We start from the raw sequence: 13869 nt of genomic DNA on the forward strand, positions 1-13869 counted from the left end.
TCTTCTCCACTGCCGTGTTCTTTTATGAGCCCTGACACGAGGACAAGTTGTAAAGAAATCTACATGCATGTGGCCTTTTCCCATCCCCTAAGATACCAACCCACAACAAGCTGATGAGGGGTCAACGGACGCCTTGAGGAAAATGTCATCTGTTTCCCCGCTCGGATCGCGCACTGTGCCCTGGCACCTATCCAGTCCTGCACAGATCTTGATATAAAAAAGGGTTCAAACCGCAAACAAACTAATTTTCTTTGGCTTGAATTTCCTGAGAGTTTAAATAAACACTGAAGACAAATCACAAAGAGAAACTATTTGGCATGTGCTCAGCCTGGTCTGGAACTATTTAGCCATTCAGATTTCAATCAGGCTTTAATTTTCATATTGCAGAGCTATATGTATTTTTATGTTCAGTGACAGTGCTGAGAGAAACACTCACTGTGGAGAGAGAAGGCATGTGGTGGGACAGGAAATGTCCAGCGTGAGCACTTCCTGCCTGACAATGCAGCCTTCTTTACTGAGTTAAGCAATTCGTCGACAACCAATTGGGTTTGAAAATGCCTGGGAGATCACATTAAGCGTGACCCAGACTGACCTCTGATACTGACCAGAAGTATCCACAAACAATGCACCCAAACACACCCATGCATATATATTTTCTTGTGACGTGAAGTTACAAACTCACTGCTGAGAACTGTATGAGCAACCAGGGGGTGAATGAGCCAACATGTTGTCTTTAGAAATTAGAGTCTGTCTCTCAGGGGAACATTGGTTTTACCGGACAGTCCAGCAACCAGTCCCATTACAGAAAGGACAAACAATGATGGGAGGATAAACATACCATCAGTTGCTGGAAAACAAAACAGCGCTTTTTACCACAGAAAAAGCCCTCCTTTACTCACTAATGGTTACATTAAAAGTGATCTATCACATGTCTAATATTTGTAGAAAGCAGTCTAAGTAAACAGTGCTGTAAAAACATACAGAGCATATGACTTGTATTCTGGTTCAGAAATGCATGCATTTGTGTGTTTTTATCACTGTCAAAAAGCCTTGGATAAAATATAATCAAATTATTCCCTGATTCCAAACCAATCAGAGGGAAACACGCAGTGAGAAGGCACAGTGTGTCAAGTTAATCCTACGTTTAACCCAGATTAATTGACAGCTGTACAACATTTGGAAAAAAAGGGGCTATGATACTCACACAAACACACGACTACGACAGAAGTGAACAGGACAGTCAGTGATAAGCTTTCTCTCACATATTTGCGAATGGTTTGTTTATAATATCAAACAAATAGTAAAAGAAAGATGAATGTTCCAGCTCATCCTCCAGCAGATGTTACTTTAAAGTATTTGACTCTGACAGCCACCCACATCTACTGCTGTTTTGTAAATTGGAATTGTGGAAGGCTTTGTGAAATCTGAAATTCTTGTCCTTTTTTGGTCAGCATGAGGGCAGGATACCTACACACTGTACCTCAATAATACATTCCATGACTGCAGTTTACTGCTATGTGCGTACTTTGGCATCACTCTGTATCCCAGGCCCCAAACTGCTAACTTGTTATTACAGGGTTGCCACTAAAGGTCACTTGAGGTGCCACTGAAACAACTGGAGCCACTGACAGAATTATTCATGTGGCACACAGACAGAATAAATTATGGAAACACAGAAATGATAAAGTCCTGAGTTAGAAGGTCCCACAGCAAAATCACAAAGATACAACACCAGTTAAACTTCTAAAATATGCAACAAGCACTGTAAATGCAGTAGCACATGAGTAGCACATGCAAAGGAAATGTTAGTATTTTATAGGGGGATCTAATATTTGTGCCATGAAATTACAAGTGCATTTACTAATTATTTTGCATATTTTTTAATGCTTGCAAAAAAAATCTCAAAATATTAAAGTGTATTTCTAATATACATTATGTTCAATTTTGAGCATATTTGCATTTGATGTTTATTATCATTGAGCTGAAAAATGCGCACAACAGTTGAGATAAAAGCTAGAATGAATTTTAGTAGGACACTAAATATTCATCACAGGCATGGAATAAGAAACCCACGGATACTATGAGTCTTATATGAATATTAATAGTTCTAAGAGTTTATGGGGGATTATAATTTCATTTTAACCCTGAACTCAATTTTCTGTACGAATATTTTTCTTGAAGAATAGCCAGTATTTACACTTTCTATAACTCTAGTTCAGACTTCGCTTCGCTTTTTGATTCCATGTCTTATTGTAGCACTGCTGACTGCCCCCTCCGTGACAGACCGGACCTGCTCAAATCCGAGACGGGATCCACAATTCCGCTCAGCATTTTATCAAAAATTGAAAAAGACCGGTGAGACGCGCGCTAGATTTTACGAATTGCAGTCCTGCCTGGTCCCCATCCAACGAAGTTCCCACCCATCTAGATCAGCTATCAATCGGTCATTCATAAAGTTGAGTAGACAAACGGGAAAATAGCGTCCGCCTGCAGTACCAGCAGAAATAATACATCCAAAATATGTCCATGTTTTTGCGATTCACTCCCCTTTAACTGAAAAGTCGAAGCGGTCTAAATCTTTGCGTAAATTTCAGCTATAATTTTTCTCTTACACTTTACAATTGTTATTGAAAAATACCTACTTGCACCCAGGAAACAGTCCGTTAACCTTCTGAAACAGCTTGTTGAAGACGGACCATCTTCCATGTCGGATTGTGAGCGCAAAAGGAGAGAGGAGCCACGGAGAAAAGTGCGCCTCTGCAGCTGCAACTTGGTGCGTCTGGGCAAAAACGCAAAACTATTCCAGGACACGTTGGGGTGATGATGGTGTCCTCAATGCTTGAGGCTGTGCACGGTTTAGGAAGGGCAAGAAGAGCAGTGTACTGCCCCCACCCCCCCTCCACCAGCGCTATAACCCAGCACCGCTGGCCGAGGTGTAGCTACAGTCGGTCCGCCTCCTCGGCGTGGTGGCTCCGCTGTGGATGTGCAGCAACAGACTGGAGGAGCAGAGACGACGACGCATAGACACAGAGAAATGGGAGTAAACACACACACATACACACACGGGGAGAGAGGGAGAGACAAGAGCGCACCAATGTCAAGTCAGCCACAACAATCAGGCACGACTTCCTCTCTAATTTTCAGAATAAAAGCTATAGATTTTTCCAAGAAGTTCCATAATGTAAATATTTGTTCGACGTGAAGCAATACTTTAAACATTCACGAAGGCACGAATCAACACGTCAGGGTGCTTGTGTGTCGACCGCTAAGAAAATATATCGATTACCAATATAATCAACAAAATCCAGCAAACTTTTACCTACACATATATTTCAATTTGAAGGTTACATTATCACTGTTTCCGGTGTTTTTGCGCATTTGACGCGTCTGAGAAACGCACTCCTGACGCTGCTGAGCTGCTGTTCCTGTTCCTGAATTTGGCTGCGTAAAAGGGGCCGAGCCTTATGCCCAGCGCTCTCCAGAGACACGCTGCTGTTTCCTGATCCACGACTCAGTGGTCAAGGAGGAGACGGCGACAACCTCCGAATTTACAGCATGGCAGGAGAAAGCGATGAAGCGTCTACTTTAGCGTGTACTGAGCGAAAATGGGCAGCACGGCGCTTTGGGAACCGAGGGTTAAAGCAGCTTGCTGTCTTACCGATGTGCCCTTAAGCAAGACACTGGATTCTCCCCTGCTTTAGGGATGCCAGAGCACGACCCTGACCAGACACTGAGCAGACGGAGAGAGTTAAAATCAGGAATCAGTCTGCGGGGTTAGGTTGGGTTTTACTCAACCACATTTTATGAATGGCTTGTGTCCAACAAGCACCTTCATTCAGGTCAGCCTTTCATTAAAGCCTGGCAGAAAGAGAATAACTACTGGTGTCAAGCACACAATCTATAAGCGTCAAACATTCAAAGACAAACTTTCATTGTGGTGCAGCATAAGAAAAGATTATTTAATGAACAGAAAATAGAAAGAATGTGTGTCCGTGTGTGTGAGAGTGAGAGAGAGCAAACAGAGACAGTCTCAACACTGATCATACCAAGGTCTGTCAGTGTCTTATCTAGCTTGAGACTTTACGTAAGACTCTTTTGTCTGAAGTAAAATAAGATTTGTCTTTTTGCCTTTTTCCCGAATCACTGTTGATATTTCAGCTCCTGACTTCAAATATCTGCAGAGACTTGCATTTACAAAAGGAATGTATTCAATTGATTTATTTCACCAGGCCAACTCAGTCATACATTTACATAAATTATAATTGTAAATATCGCCTTGAATGGGCATGATAAAATAAATCAATGTAGTACATTCCTTCAGCAAAGGCCTAACTCTGTAAATCACTGCAAAGACTGCACAGCTGCAGTGAAACTGAAATATTTAGACTAGATGTGCTCACTAGAATAGTGGAGTAGAGTTATAATCCTATAATAATAATAATATTCAGTCCCATAGTGATAATGATGAAAAATAATCAAATTAACCTCAAATTCAGGTCAACCAGAAGAACATTTTGCATTCTGCACTGACTGGGAAGGACAATGTGGAGAAAACAACAATGGAGGCTGAACAGACAGATGCACAGTTATAAGAATGATGAATAATCATCTGGCTTCTACAAAGCTCAAATTAGAAAATGGCACAATTAACCACAGAATTACCCCAATGTTAGATGAGATAGTTCAAGTGTTAAAATGTCAAAGGATTTCCTGTATCAGTTTGAGTTTTATCTGACGTCTTTAAGGCCACGCTGCACAGTTTTTGCCTTAAAACAAGCCAAGGAATGCATCACCACTCATGTTTATATTTTCCACTAAGAATAACCATGTATAAAAGAGACACATAATTCATTTACAGTACATTGGTAGAGCAAAACAATCCTGACGTGGAACTAATTTTGTATCATAAATCGACAAACCACACACTATATACAGTGTACATAGAGATCCTAGTTCAGATTACATGTACAAAAATATCATCAATTATCAACATGTATGTAAATTGTAACTGATTTGTTTTTCTCTCTGTGTAAATTGTTCAAGTGAGGATCCCACAGTAAGTCCCAAATAGAATGAGCTCCCTATGCTACCATTGTAGATGTGTGCTCACGTTATGAGTGCTCACAGTGCACCTAAACAGCTCTGAGTCGGCAACATGATACAGCATAAAGTGTGTCAGGCTCCCTCATGGTCACAGCATTACATACTGATCATATCAAGAGTTAGAGAGGGGGAGAGAGAGAGAGATAGATAGAGAGATAGATAGATAGAGAGAGAGAGAGAGAGAGAGAGAGAGAGAGAGAGAGAGAGAGAGAGGTGTGGGAGCTACGGTGGGTTACGTCAGCATGCACGCTATCAATCACTGGCATTCCTACACTCTCGAGCAGCTGGTCCATTCAGAGGTCACGTATAACATAATGGATTCTGTCTGACACACACTGTCACCTTTCCTCCCATTTGAGCCTGATGAGAAAAGCCCTTAAAAGTAGAAACAACTTGCTTACTTGCCAAATTAAGGTAACACATCAAATAGTTAATTTAACATGTGTGTGTCTCTTTTGATTCTTTTAAAGTGTAAGTGTGTTACATCTATTCATCTAATATTTTCTGGTGCTCAGGAATATGGGAGGGTGATTGCAGGTGATGCTTAAGTGAGAGACAAAAAAACATTTGCCATTTTGGTGAAAGTAACATGTAACAAATTGTCAGTCTTTAAATTTTAGGATAGATGCAATGATCTGAAAAATATACATAAAAACCTCTATATTCATGGTTTTTTATATTCTGAAAATTAATGAGATTTTATTCAGAATTATGAAACTAACAAGGAAGAATAAAGCAGACTGTAAAAGTAACACACACACACACATAAAAATAAAACAAATAAGAAGAAGTTCAGGAGTTCACTACGCACTCAGAGCTCTGTCAGCTCCTTCAGGGCTCACCTTTGTACTTCCTTCCTGCACTTCAAGTTGCTTAAGCAAGGAAATTTAGATAGAAAACAAATGCTTTAAAACGTTTCCTGCAAAATTCGTGACTGGAGGTTTATGAGCTTATGTGACGGTTATGGATGAAGAACTTATGTGGAAATGTGGTAGATCACAAGGGATGCCACGACTCTGTCTGTGACCCACCAGTGAACCTCTCTGATCCATGGCTCCACAAAGTGGCAGAGCAGTCGCATAATTATTACATAACAGGAAGTGTCTGACCAGCTTGACCTGTCACATTAAACCAATATCTGTGTTTAAAATTAGTCTACTTGGCAAACCTCAACTCTATTATGCTACTCCAACAAAGTGATGAAAACTATTAGAAAAAAAAAAATATGTGTACTCTGTTTGAATGTGTCTCTATATGTATGAGACACAGGAGTCGTACTTAAGATTAACAGTTGGAAAATAACACAAAGGCAACAGAATGATCCCAGCAAATCTTGAGCTGTCAGATGTTTCCTGTGCTATTTTAAGTACACAAAGCGAGCTGCATTTTGTTAGGGACACATTGTTGGTTGCTGCCTGGCGTCTCTGGTGGGACTAGTTTACCAAACCACTACTCTCACCCTGACATTTCAGGATTGTGTTAAATAAGTTTCCAGTTACTTTTAATTTCTAACTGCAGTAATGTTCTGTGTAAGTACAAATTACAGCAGTACAGCTTCTCCAGCGAAGATTCTGTCCTGGACAGCGGTGGAAGAAGTATTTGCATTGTTTATTTAAATAAAAGTAGTAGTAACATACTGTAAGATTCCTGCGCTGTTGTTACTGAAGTGTACATTAAGCATTAACAGTTTTTATTATTTCTGATGCATTAATATGCAAGCAGCATTTTGCTGTATTTTATAGAGGGCCACAAGGCAGACAGATAGATCAACAGATGGATTTTGTGGCTAAATTTATGTCATAGTATCTTTTTAATTTATTTGGACACTGTTGGAATAACTGAGCTAAGTACCACAAGACCCAAAAAACCTCAAAATGTCTGCCAGGGCTCTCCCCAGCTTGATCTGTATCAATTTGGACAGGCACTGCATACTCTTTTCTCTGTCAACATTATCCTGCCACCAAATCCTGTATCCATCTGTGAATGGATAGCACGTGCGTTAGAGAGAAATTTATGGAAATCAAAAAGGTGATGATGAAAGAAGCTGAAATCTCATCTGTCTTTATAGGAGAGGTGTGTGTCACATGCAATGGGTTCTCATGGCTGTTGGTGAAAGAGTAGCTTTACTATTGTCCGCTGGGGGATCAACAGCTGACTGAAGAGTGAAGTGGTCGGCAGCCATGCTTAACTGTTCTCCCCTCTCGGCTGTTTTTAGCAAACATCCTCCTGATGACTACGGCCTCTGTCTCCCAACGTAAGAGCTGCACATCTTCAGACATGTGTGTGCTTGTTCACACACAGCTTTACCCCCTACCCCCACATTACAGACCTCATCCACTTAAGCACATTTCTCATTCAAGGCACTGTACAAGCTTTTTGCACGCTGCACACACACACACACACACGCCCCAGATGTAAGTGAAACATTTACAGATCACATGCAAGCACACGCAAACATGAACACATTTACACACAGGAGCATACTTACATCTATGTAGGCACAAAAACACACACACACACACTCACACACACATCACATGCCGCAGACACACACCACAGAGACTTCCAGTCCCCTCCCCCCAGCTGAATAGTCTGTTCTGACAATCCACAGGACAGCCGGAGCATTGACGTCAGAGGCAGGCCCATGAAAATACAGGGTCCCTGGGGGGCTGAGGGAGTTATGCACATCTTCACAGCTTGGCTCGCAACTAGTTCAACAACCAGTGAGCATATTACTGCCTCTGTTTACTCTTATTTGTTGGAAAATGCAACAATAAAAAAAGGGAGCTCCACATTTACACAAAGCCTGGCATGCACAAATTTGCATGCGACTGCAATGCGGATCATCTCAAACGTGACGTCAATGGACGTCATTGCACTGTGATCCATTAGGACAAATGTGAGATAGGTGCATAATTTAGGTTAATGGAAATACAAATCACAGCACATCATTACCTGCCCTCTGTGATCTTAATAATTGCCATTTTGAGTTACTGTTGTCAGATTGTAGTATATTAGACATACCCAGAGGAAAGGTTTGTTGCTCGCTCAGACATCCTCACGCTCCCAGGAGAAAAGATGACATCTTTGTTTATCGCTCAATGTTCTGAACCTCCTTCTGTTTTTTTGTCTCCTTCTTCGAAGACATCATTAGGACATCAGGGCCATTAATCTTATTGTTCTCTCTCGTTCTCCTCCTCTCACCTTTTATGACATTGTCTATGGCAAATTATATAACATGGTTACTGTTTGTCTGTCTGTAACCAAATACAGTTATGCGTTGCTGTGGTCTTAGTGTTCTTCTTCTAAAAAAAAAGAGATCCTATACAAATATAAAAAAATACTTGTGTCTAATTTGATGTGTTGATGTGACACAAAAAGCCATTACAACAATAACCAGCGTATGTTGTATTCATGTTCAGGAATACTGCTTGAGTTTCACCTCACTTATTCACACTTGTCAGATCTACGTGCTCACTATTTTTGTGCTGCCAATGCTCTGAAGTATTTCCATCATTAGCTCGTGGCTTGTTAGCTAAATCAATCCTTTGTCACTGTTGTCTCTCACAGAAAATGGCAACCACGACCAAAAGGGACAATACAGGGAAGAATGGATGCAGTGATGGGAAGGTTTTTCTCAGCAACACATGCCTCTGAGATTAATCCTCATAAAGTTAACTGGGTTCACATAAATGGGTATGATGTCACCACAGTGCATCAAAGGCTTGGCTTTCATATACAACCATCCTCTTCAGTTGAAATTGGTGAGAAAGTCCATCCAGAGGGCGTTGGATTATTAAAAGTGTGATCATGATCTTTATCACCTAGTGGGATGAGGAAGGAGCATTGGTCAGGTAACCTGGACAGCCACTATCCTGGTTTTTCCATCTAGTCCAGGACATATGAGTCAAAGGGATCTCACCTGGGCATATCCAAAAGGTTTAACATTTGTGATGCCTTTGACTTTTCAGTGGTGTCACTGAACTTAACCTCTAACCTTATGGCCCTCTGTGGTCTGGAACACTTCTTGGGTTCAACCAGAAGCTTTGATGGTTTCCTCCTTGTTGCAGTAAGGCTGAATCTGGGGCCAAGTTCTCAATGAGATCCAAATGTGCAAGTTAAATACTCAGGAATTTATATGTGATGCTCCAGCAGTCAAAATAATCCATTCTGTAGAAGCTGGTGTGTCCAGCTGCAGATGAACTGCCCCATTAGGACCATGAGGTTTAGCTGCATCTCTGAGATGCCATCTCTTCTGGGTGGGAGTCCATGTGAGCATCTTCTCCGTGGATATGCAGTCCTGACGCCACATTGTGAGGCCTCCACATTAACTGACTTGGCTGTATCTTGGAGGACTTCCTTCCATGTGGTAAAAGTGGTGACAGGAAATTAAGAGTCCAGTGCAATGGAACCATAAAAGATAGGGTGACTTTTTTTTAGCATTGTCGCATCAGTGAAAGTACTGTGTGGATTACACAGCAGGGATTACATGTTGTGTCCCCAAGGGCAAGTGTCCACTAATAAAACTTGGCTCTTTGGCTGCCTACTGCAAGAGACACAGTGCTGGCTTGTCAACAGGAAACAGGCTGATCTGGTGAAAGTTGCCTTTTATGGACTCACTGAAAGTAACAGCATGCTCAAGTAACCTGAGGAGGATAAGGGTCCCAACTTTCATTTGGGGTGGAGCTGATTAAATGAAACTCAGTCCTGCTTCTTCCATTATGGTGTATTATGTGATATAGGCTTATGCTGTCTGCTCTGCTTCCTCTGCAGTTACCTTACACACACAACAAATCTTGCTCTCCTTTGCAGATTCCTTTGCAGCAGGCCTCTGCACATACAGCATCTACAGTGACACGAGCCTCTTGCTAGGAGCTGTGTTGCCCTAACAGCACAGTAGGATACCCTCCATCTAAACTACCCTCTATCTGTCAGAGTTTAAGGACAAGGTAAGATGAACTTTTGTGACTGGTCAGTGGGCAACATGAAGGCTGACTAGACTGACTAACTGGATAATGCAACCTGATTTGTAAATACCAGAGTATAATTCAGATTACACTGTGTTCATTAGTTTCCCCGCCACAATGTACATTTTTCTAAAAAAAGCTATAACAAAACACTGAAAAACAATAATTTGACATTGCGGTATGGTATTTGTAATCTAAACTCAACGTATCCTTATGTATCACAGGCCTTTGTAGCGGTTTGGTTGGTGATGGTCGTTGAGTTGAAACTGACAGTTATCTAGTCACAGCCAGACCTCACAAACTGACGTTGTGGTCTGGTGAAAAGAAACTGCTCCATGTGAACTGCTATACCCTCAAAGACCAACAACGGGAGTTAATGGGACTTCACACATTAACATATTAGATATTAACAAGAGCTGCAGGGCAAAGAAAATACACAACACTACTCTTTGAGAACATTCTAATTGAGGGAAATGGAAATTATATAAAACCAGGAAATAGAGCTCCAATTTACAAGACTGGTCATTCAAAATATATTTATTATCATGGATGTACAATATCCCTAATAATTCAAATTGTTATCCAGTTACTTGAATAAAAGTGCAAGTAAGAGTTAGGTGGCATTACTCCTGCCACAGAAAATAGGATACAATTGTAGGTCTAATTGTGGTGTTAAGTGAAGAGGTATAATTATATGCACATCTAATACAGGTGCGAGGCCACTGAAAAGCAAAACAACACACAACACACTCCCCAAACCACAAAATCTATCAAAAAAAACAAAAAAAAAAAAAAAAAAACACTTTTGTGGCTTGGGGTCAGTATGCAGGTGTTACTTTTTTCACTGATTGTTGTATTAAACAGTAATTATTTGTGTTTTGAGAAGTAATCTGGTTAGAACAAGAAATTTTAGATCACCACAGTCAACAACAGACACAAATGGGGAAGGAGGTGTGAAAAGGTAGAAAAATGCAAATAAAAGCATAAAGCATCACACAATACATCACTGCCCTAATTTCTTGCATTTCCTGTGGTAATTCAACAATGCCTGATGAACTTATGCATAGTATTTTACAACTCTGACATGGTAATTACTATACTGTGCAGCACCAGAAGTATGACATCTGAGATAAAGATGAATGTTTCATTTTATCAGCAGATGTTATTCTGAATAATTAATTATTTAATCCCTACAGGGAAAGTTTCATCATATCATTTCCCATTTATCTATGTGGAGGTCAGAGGTCAGGACAAACTGTAGTACTGGAAGCTGATGGGTATTCTTGTGCATCACCGCAGCCTGAAGCAGGTCAATCTGGACAGTAAAAAAATAGCATCCAAACACTAGCGACGTAGGTTTGTAAGGCAGCCGTCCGAGCAGCAGAGCGTACTCTGACTGCAAAATAAAGCGTTTGTAAATTTAGAACACTGCCAGAATTCCTCTGCCTAAATTCAGAGCATCAGACACACTGTTAGCAGACAATGTGGAGAAGATCTATGTACAACTATGCTACAACTGTGGCCAAATGGTGTCACATTAAATGGTTTGAACAATGTAAAAATACAATTCTTTAATACTAAACTTGCTCTGGCCCTTGAATTTACTGCTATTGGGTTTTATTGTATTAAGGAGAGACTATCAAAAAATGTTATGTGTATTTCCTTTCACTCCAAATTATAAAGTATAGTTTTGAGTATAGTTTTAGTTGTTAAGAAGTTAATTTGTCAACCCAAAAAAATGTAAATGAGACAAATGTAACCTGTAGGGATACATTTAATCTGTTTTATTAACACAGTGCCAACAAAATATACATTATCTCCCTCCAATATTTTGTTTATTTAAAGTGTGTTCACTGCATGATTGCGTTTAACTAAAACACTTTGTGCAGTCGGTGGAGAAAATGTAATGATGTGATCCATGATGAACATATTTCACTGCACATTTCAACAGTTTCAATGCAGCACTTGACTGAAACAGTGGAAGACGTCTTCTGCCTGTGTACCACATGCTGACAAATTTAATGTGGCCATATAACACCTCTAATGCTCTCAGTGGCTCACTGTGATTCAGACCTCGAACTGCACAATTAAATTCAAAGGAAAGAGATTAATGTGGATAATATGGCGAGAAATAAATGAAAGAAATGTTGATAAGGTTCCTGCCAATGCATGAGAGAAGACAGAGAAGGCACGTTCAGAGAACGCACAATGGACAGGTGGTGCAGATATGTAATATGGAGCTGTGTGGAGCGCTGCAGTGGAGGGAACTGCAGAAAGCACATGAATCCAAAAAAAAAAACAAAAAACATTTAAATAGGTGAAAAAAATGTGATGAAAGAAGTGTGCAGGGGTAGGGAGAGGGGGGGGTGGTGGGTGTATCTGCGTCAGAGCTGGAGCCAATGAAGTCAGAGATGGGGCAGGCTCAAGCAGGAGACGCTGTTATTGCCACTCACAGCACCCGCCTGGGCCTCATGTCCTCTACGTCACAGAGCTGGCACAAATTATGCCTGCCTGAACGTTTGTCACACACATGCACGCACATACACACACAGTAAAATGTAATTTATGTGCATTACGCACATATACCGCAGCATTCAATGACATTTAAATGAGCTCACCAGCAGACGTGTATTTTATTCCCTTCAAAGTAAAACCACAGTCAAAGATTTTACTCTGAATTCACATTTCTGAAAAAATACAGTGCTGACAATGAAGAAAGACTTTTACATTTTCACAGTTTTCTATACATTTTTCTTTGCACCTTATGTAACACCAAGCTGTTCAACAGCAAGCTAATGTTTATGTATTTAAATAAATGCAGTATAGAGTCTGATGCCCAAATGTCTTTCTTCGGTCAGTATCAAAGGATGCACTGCTAATAAAGCTACTGGTCCAGAATTATATTATACATTCTGTTTATCTTATATCAATACATAGTATTAAATTGTATTTCTGAGGATTGGCCCTGAGATGTATTTATACACGAACTGATTCATTAGGGATTTCGCCCCAAAATACAGATTTGCTTTAGTATTTGGTAATAAAATCCTTTAAAAAGAAAATATGTATTTTTGATTATATGCAGATAAAATAAGCAGCCTTATTTCTTAGAAATTAGAAATTAATTCATAAAAAATATATTTTTTAAAATTGTTTTCATCCTGACACACACAGTCCAATGTTTCCACACACACATTCAAGCATCTCTCACACATGCAAATCCTGGTTATTTAGATTTTAGTGGGTAGTGTTTCTGTTGGCACCACTTCTGACCTAGATTATCACATCAGTAATTCTAGAGGATGATTGTGATGATGAGCATGTGGTCAGAGGTCTGTTAAGGCTGGGTGGGGGGGTGGGGGGGGGGGGTGGAGGGGACAAAACAAACAAACAAAAAAAAAAAAAAAACCCAAACAGCGCTCATTTGCTTTGCTGACGTCACTTATGCTTCACTGTGCAATCTCATAAAACTGCAGGCAAAACAGGGGGTCAAATGTGTGTATTCAGATGTGCACATGGGCACTGACACGTGCCATCATGTGTTGAGAACACATGTATAAAAAAAAAACCACAATCACGCAGATGCAAATATTTTCCAACTAAAATGAAAATGTTTCAGCATACGATCCTTTTTTTCACTGGGGAAATTTTACTCTCCACCAAAGGTCTGCTGATGTGATGATTTTTCTCAATATGTTGGCTAAAACGTGATTGATATTCTTTTATTCATTCATTTAATTGTGCTTTTTACACACCACAAAAAAACAAGTGCAGTAACTACAGCTCTGCTGGCAGGAGT

The 13869-nt window shown here is 40.2% G+C and overlaps 1 protein-coding gene across 5 annotated transcripts in view; it reads right to left on the reverse strand.

Annotated features, from left to right (window-relative positions):
• Positions 1-13869, reverse strand: part of pde10a (phosphodiesterase 10A) — a 52695-nt gene that overhangs the window by 31118 nt on the left and 7708 nt on the right. The window contains exon 2 of one of the 5 annotated variants that reach the window (XM_018660102.2): positions 2643-2996. The exons of 3 other annotated variants lie outside the window; for them this stretch is intronic. In XM_018660102.2, the coding sequence (XP_018515618.1) occupies positions 2643-2706 (64 nt within the window). In that variant the 5' untranslated portion in view covers positions 2707-2996. Of the gene's footprint in view, positions 1-2642; positions 3083-13869 lie in introns of those variants that run through there. One more of the 5 variants, XM_018660103.2, reaches the window with a different exon arrangement.

This window comes from Lates calcarifer, linkage group LG16_LG22 (assembly GCF_001640805.2).
Source record: "Lates calcarifer isolate ASB-BC8 linkage group LG16_LG22, TLL_Latcal_v3, whole genome shotgun sequence".
Lineage (NCBI taxonomy): Eukaryota > Metazoa > Chordata > Actinopteri > Centropomidae > Lates > Lates calcarifer.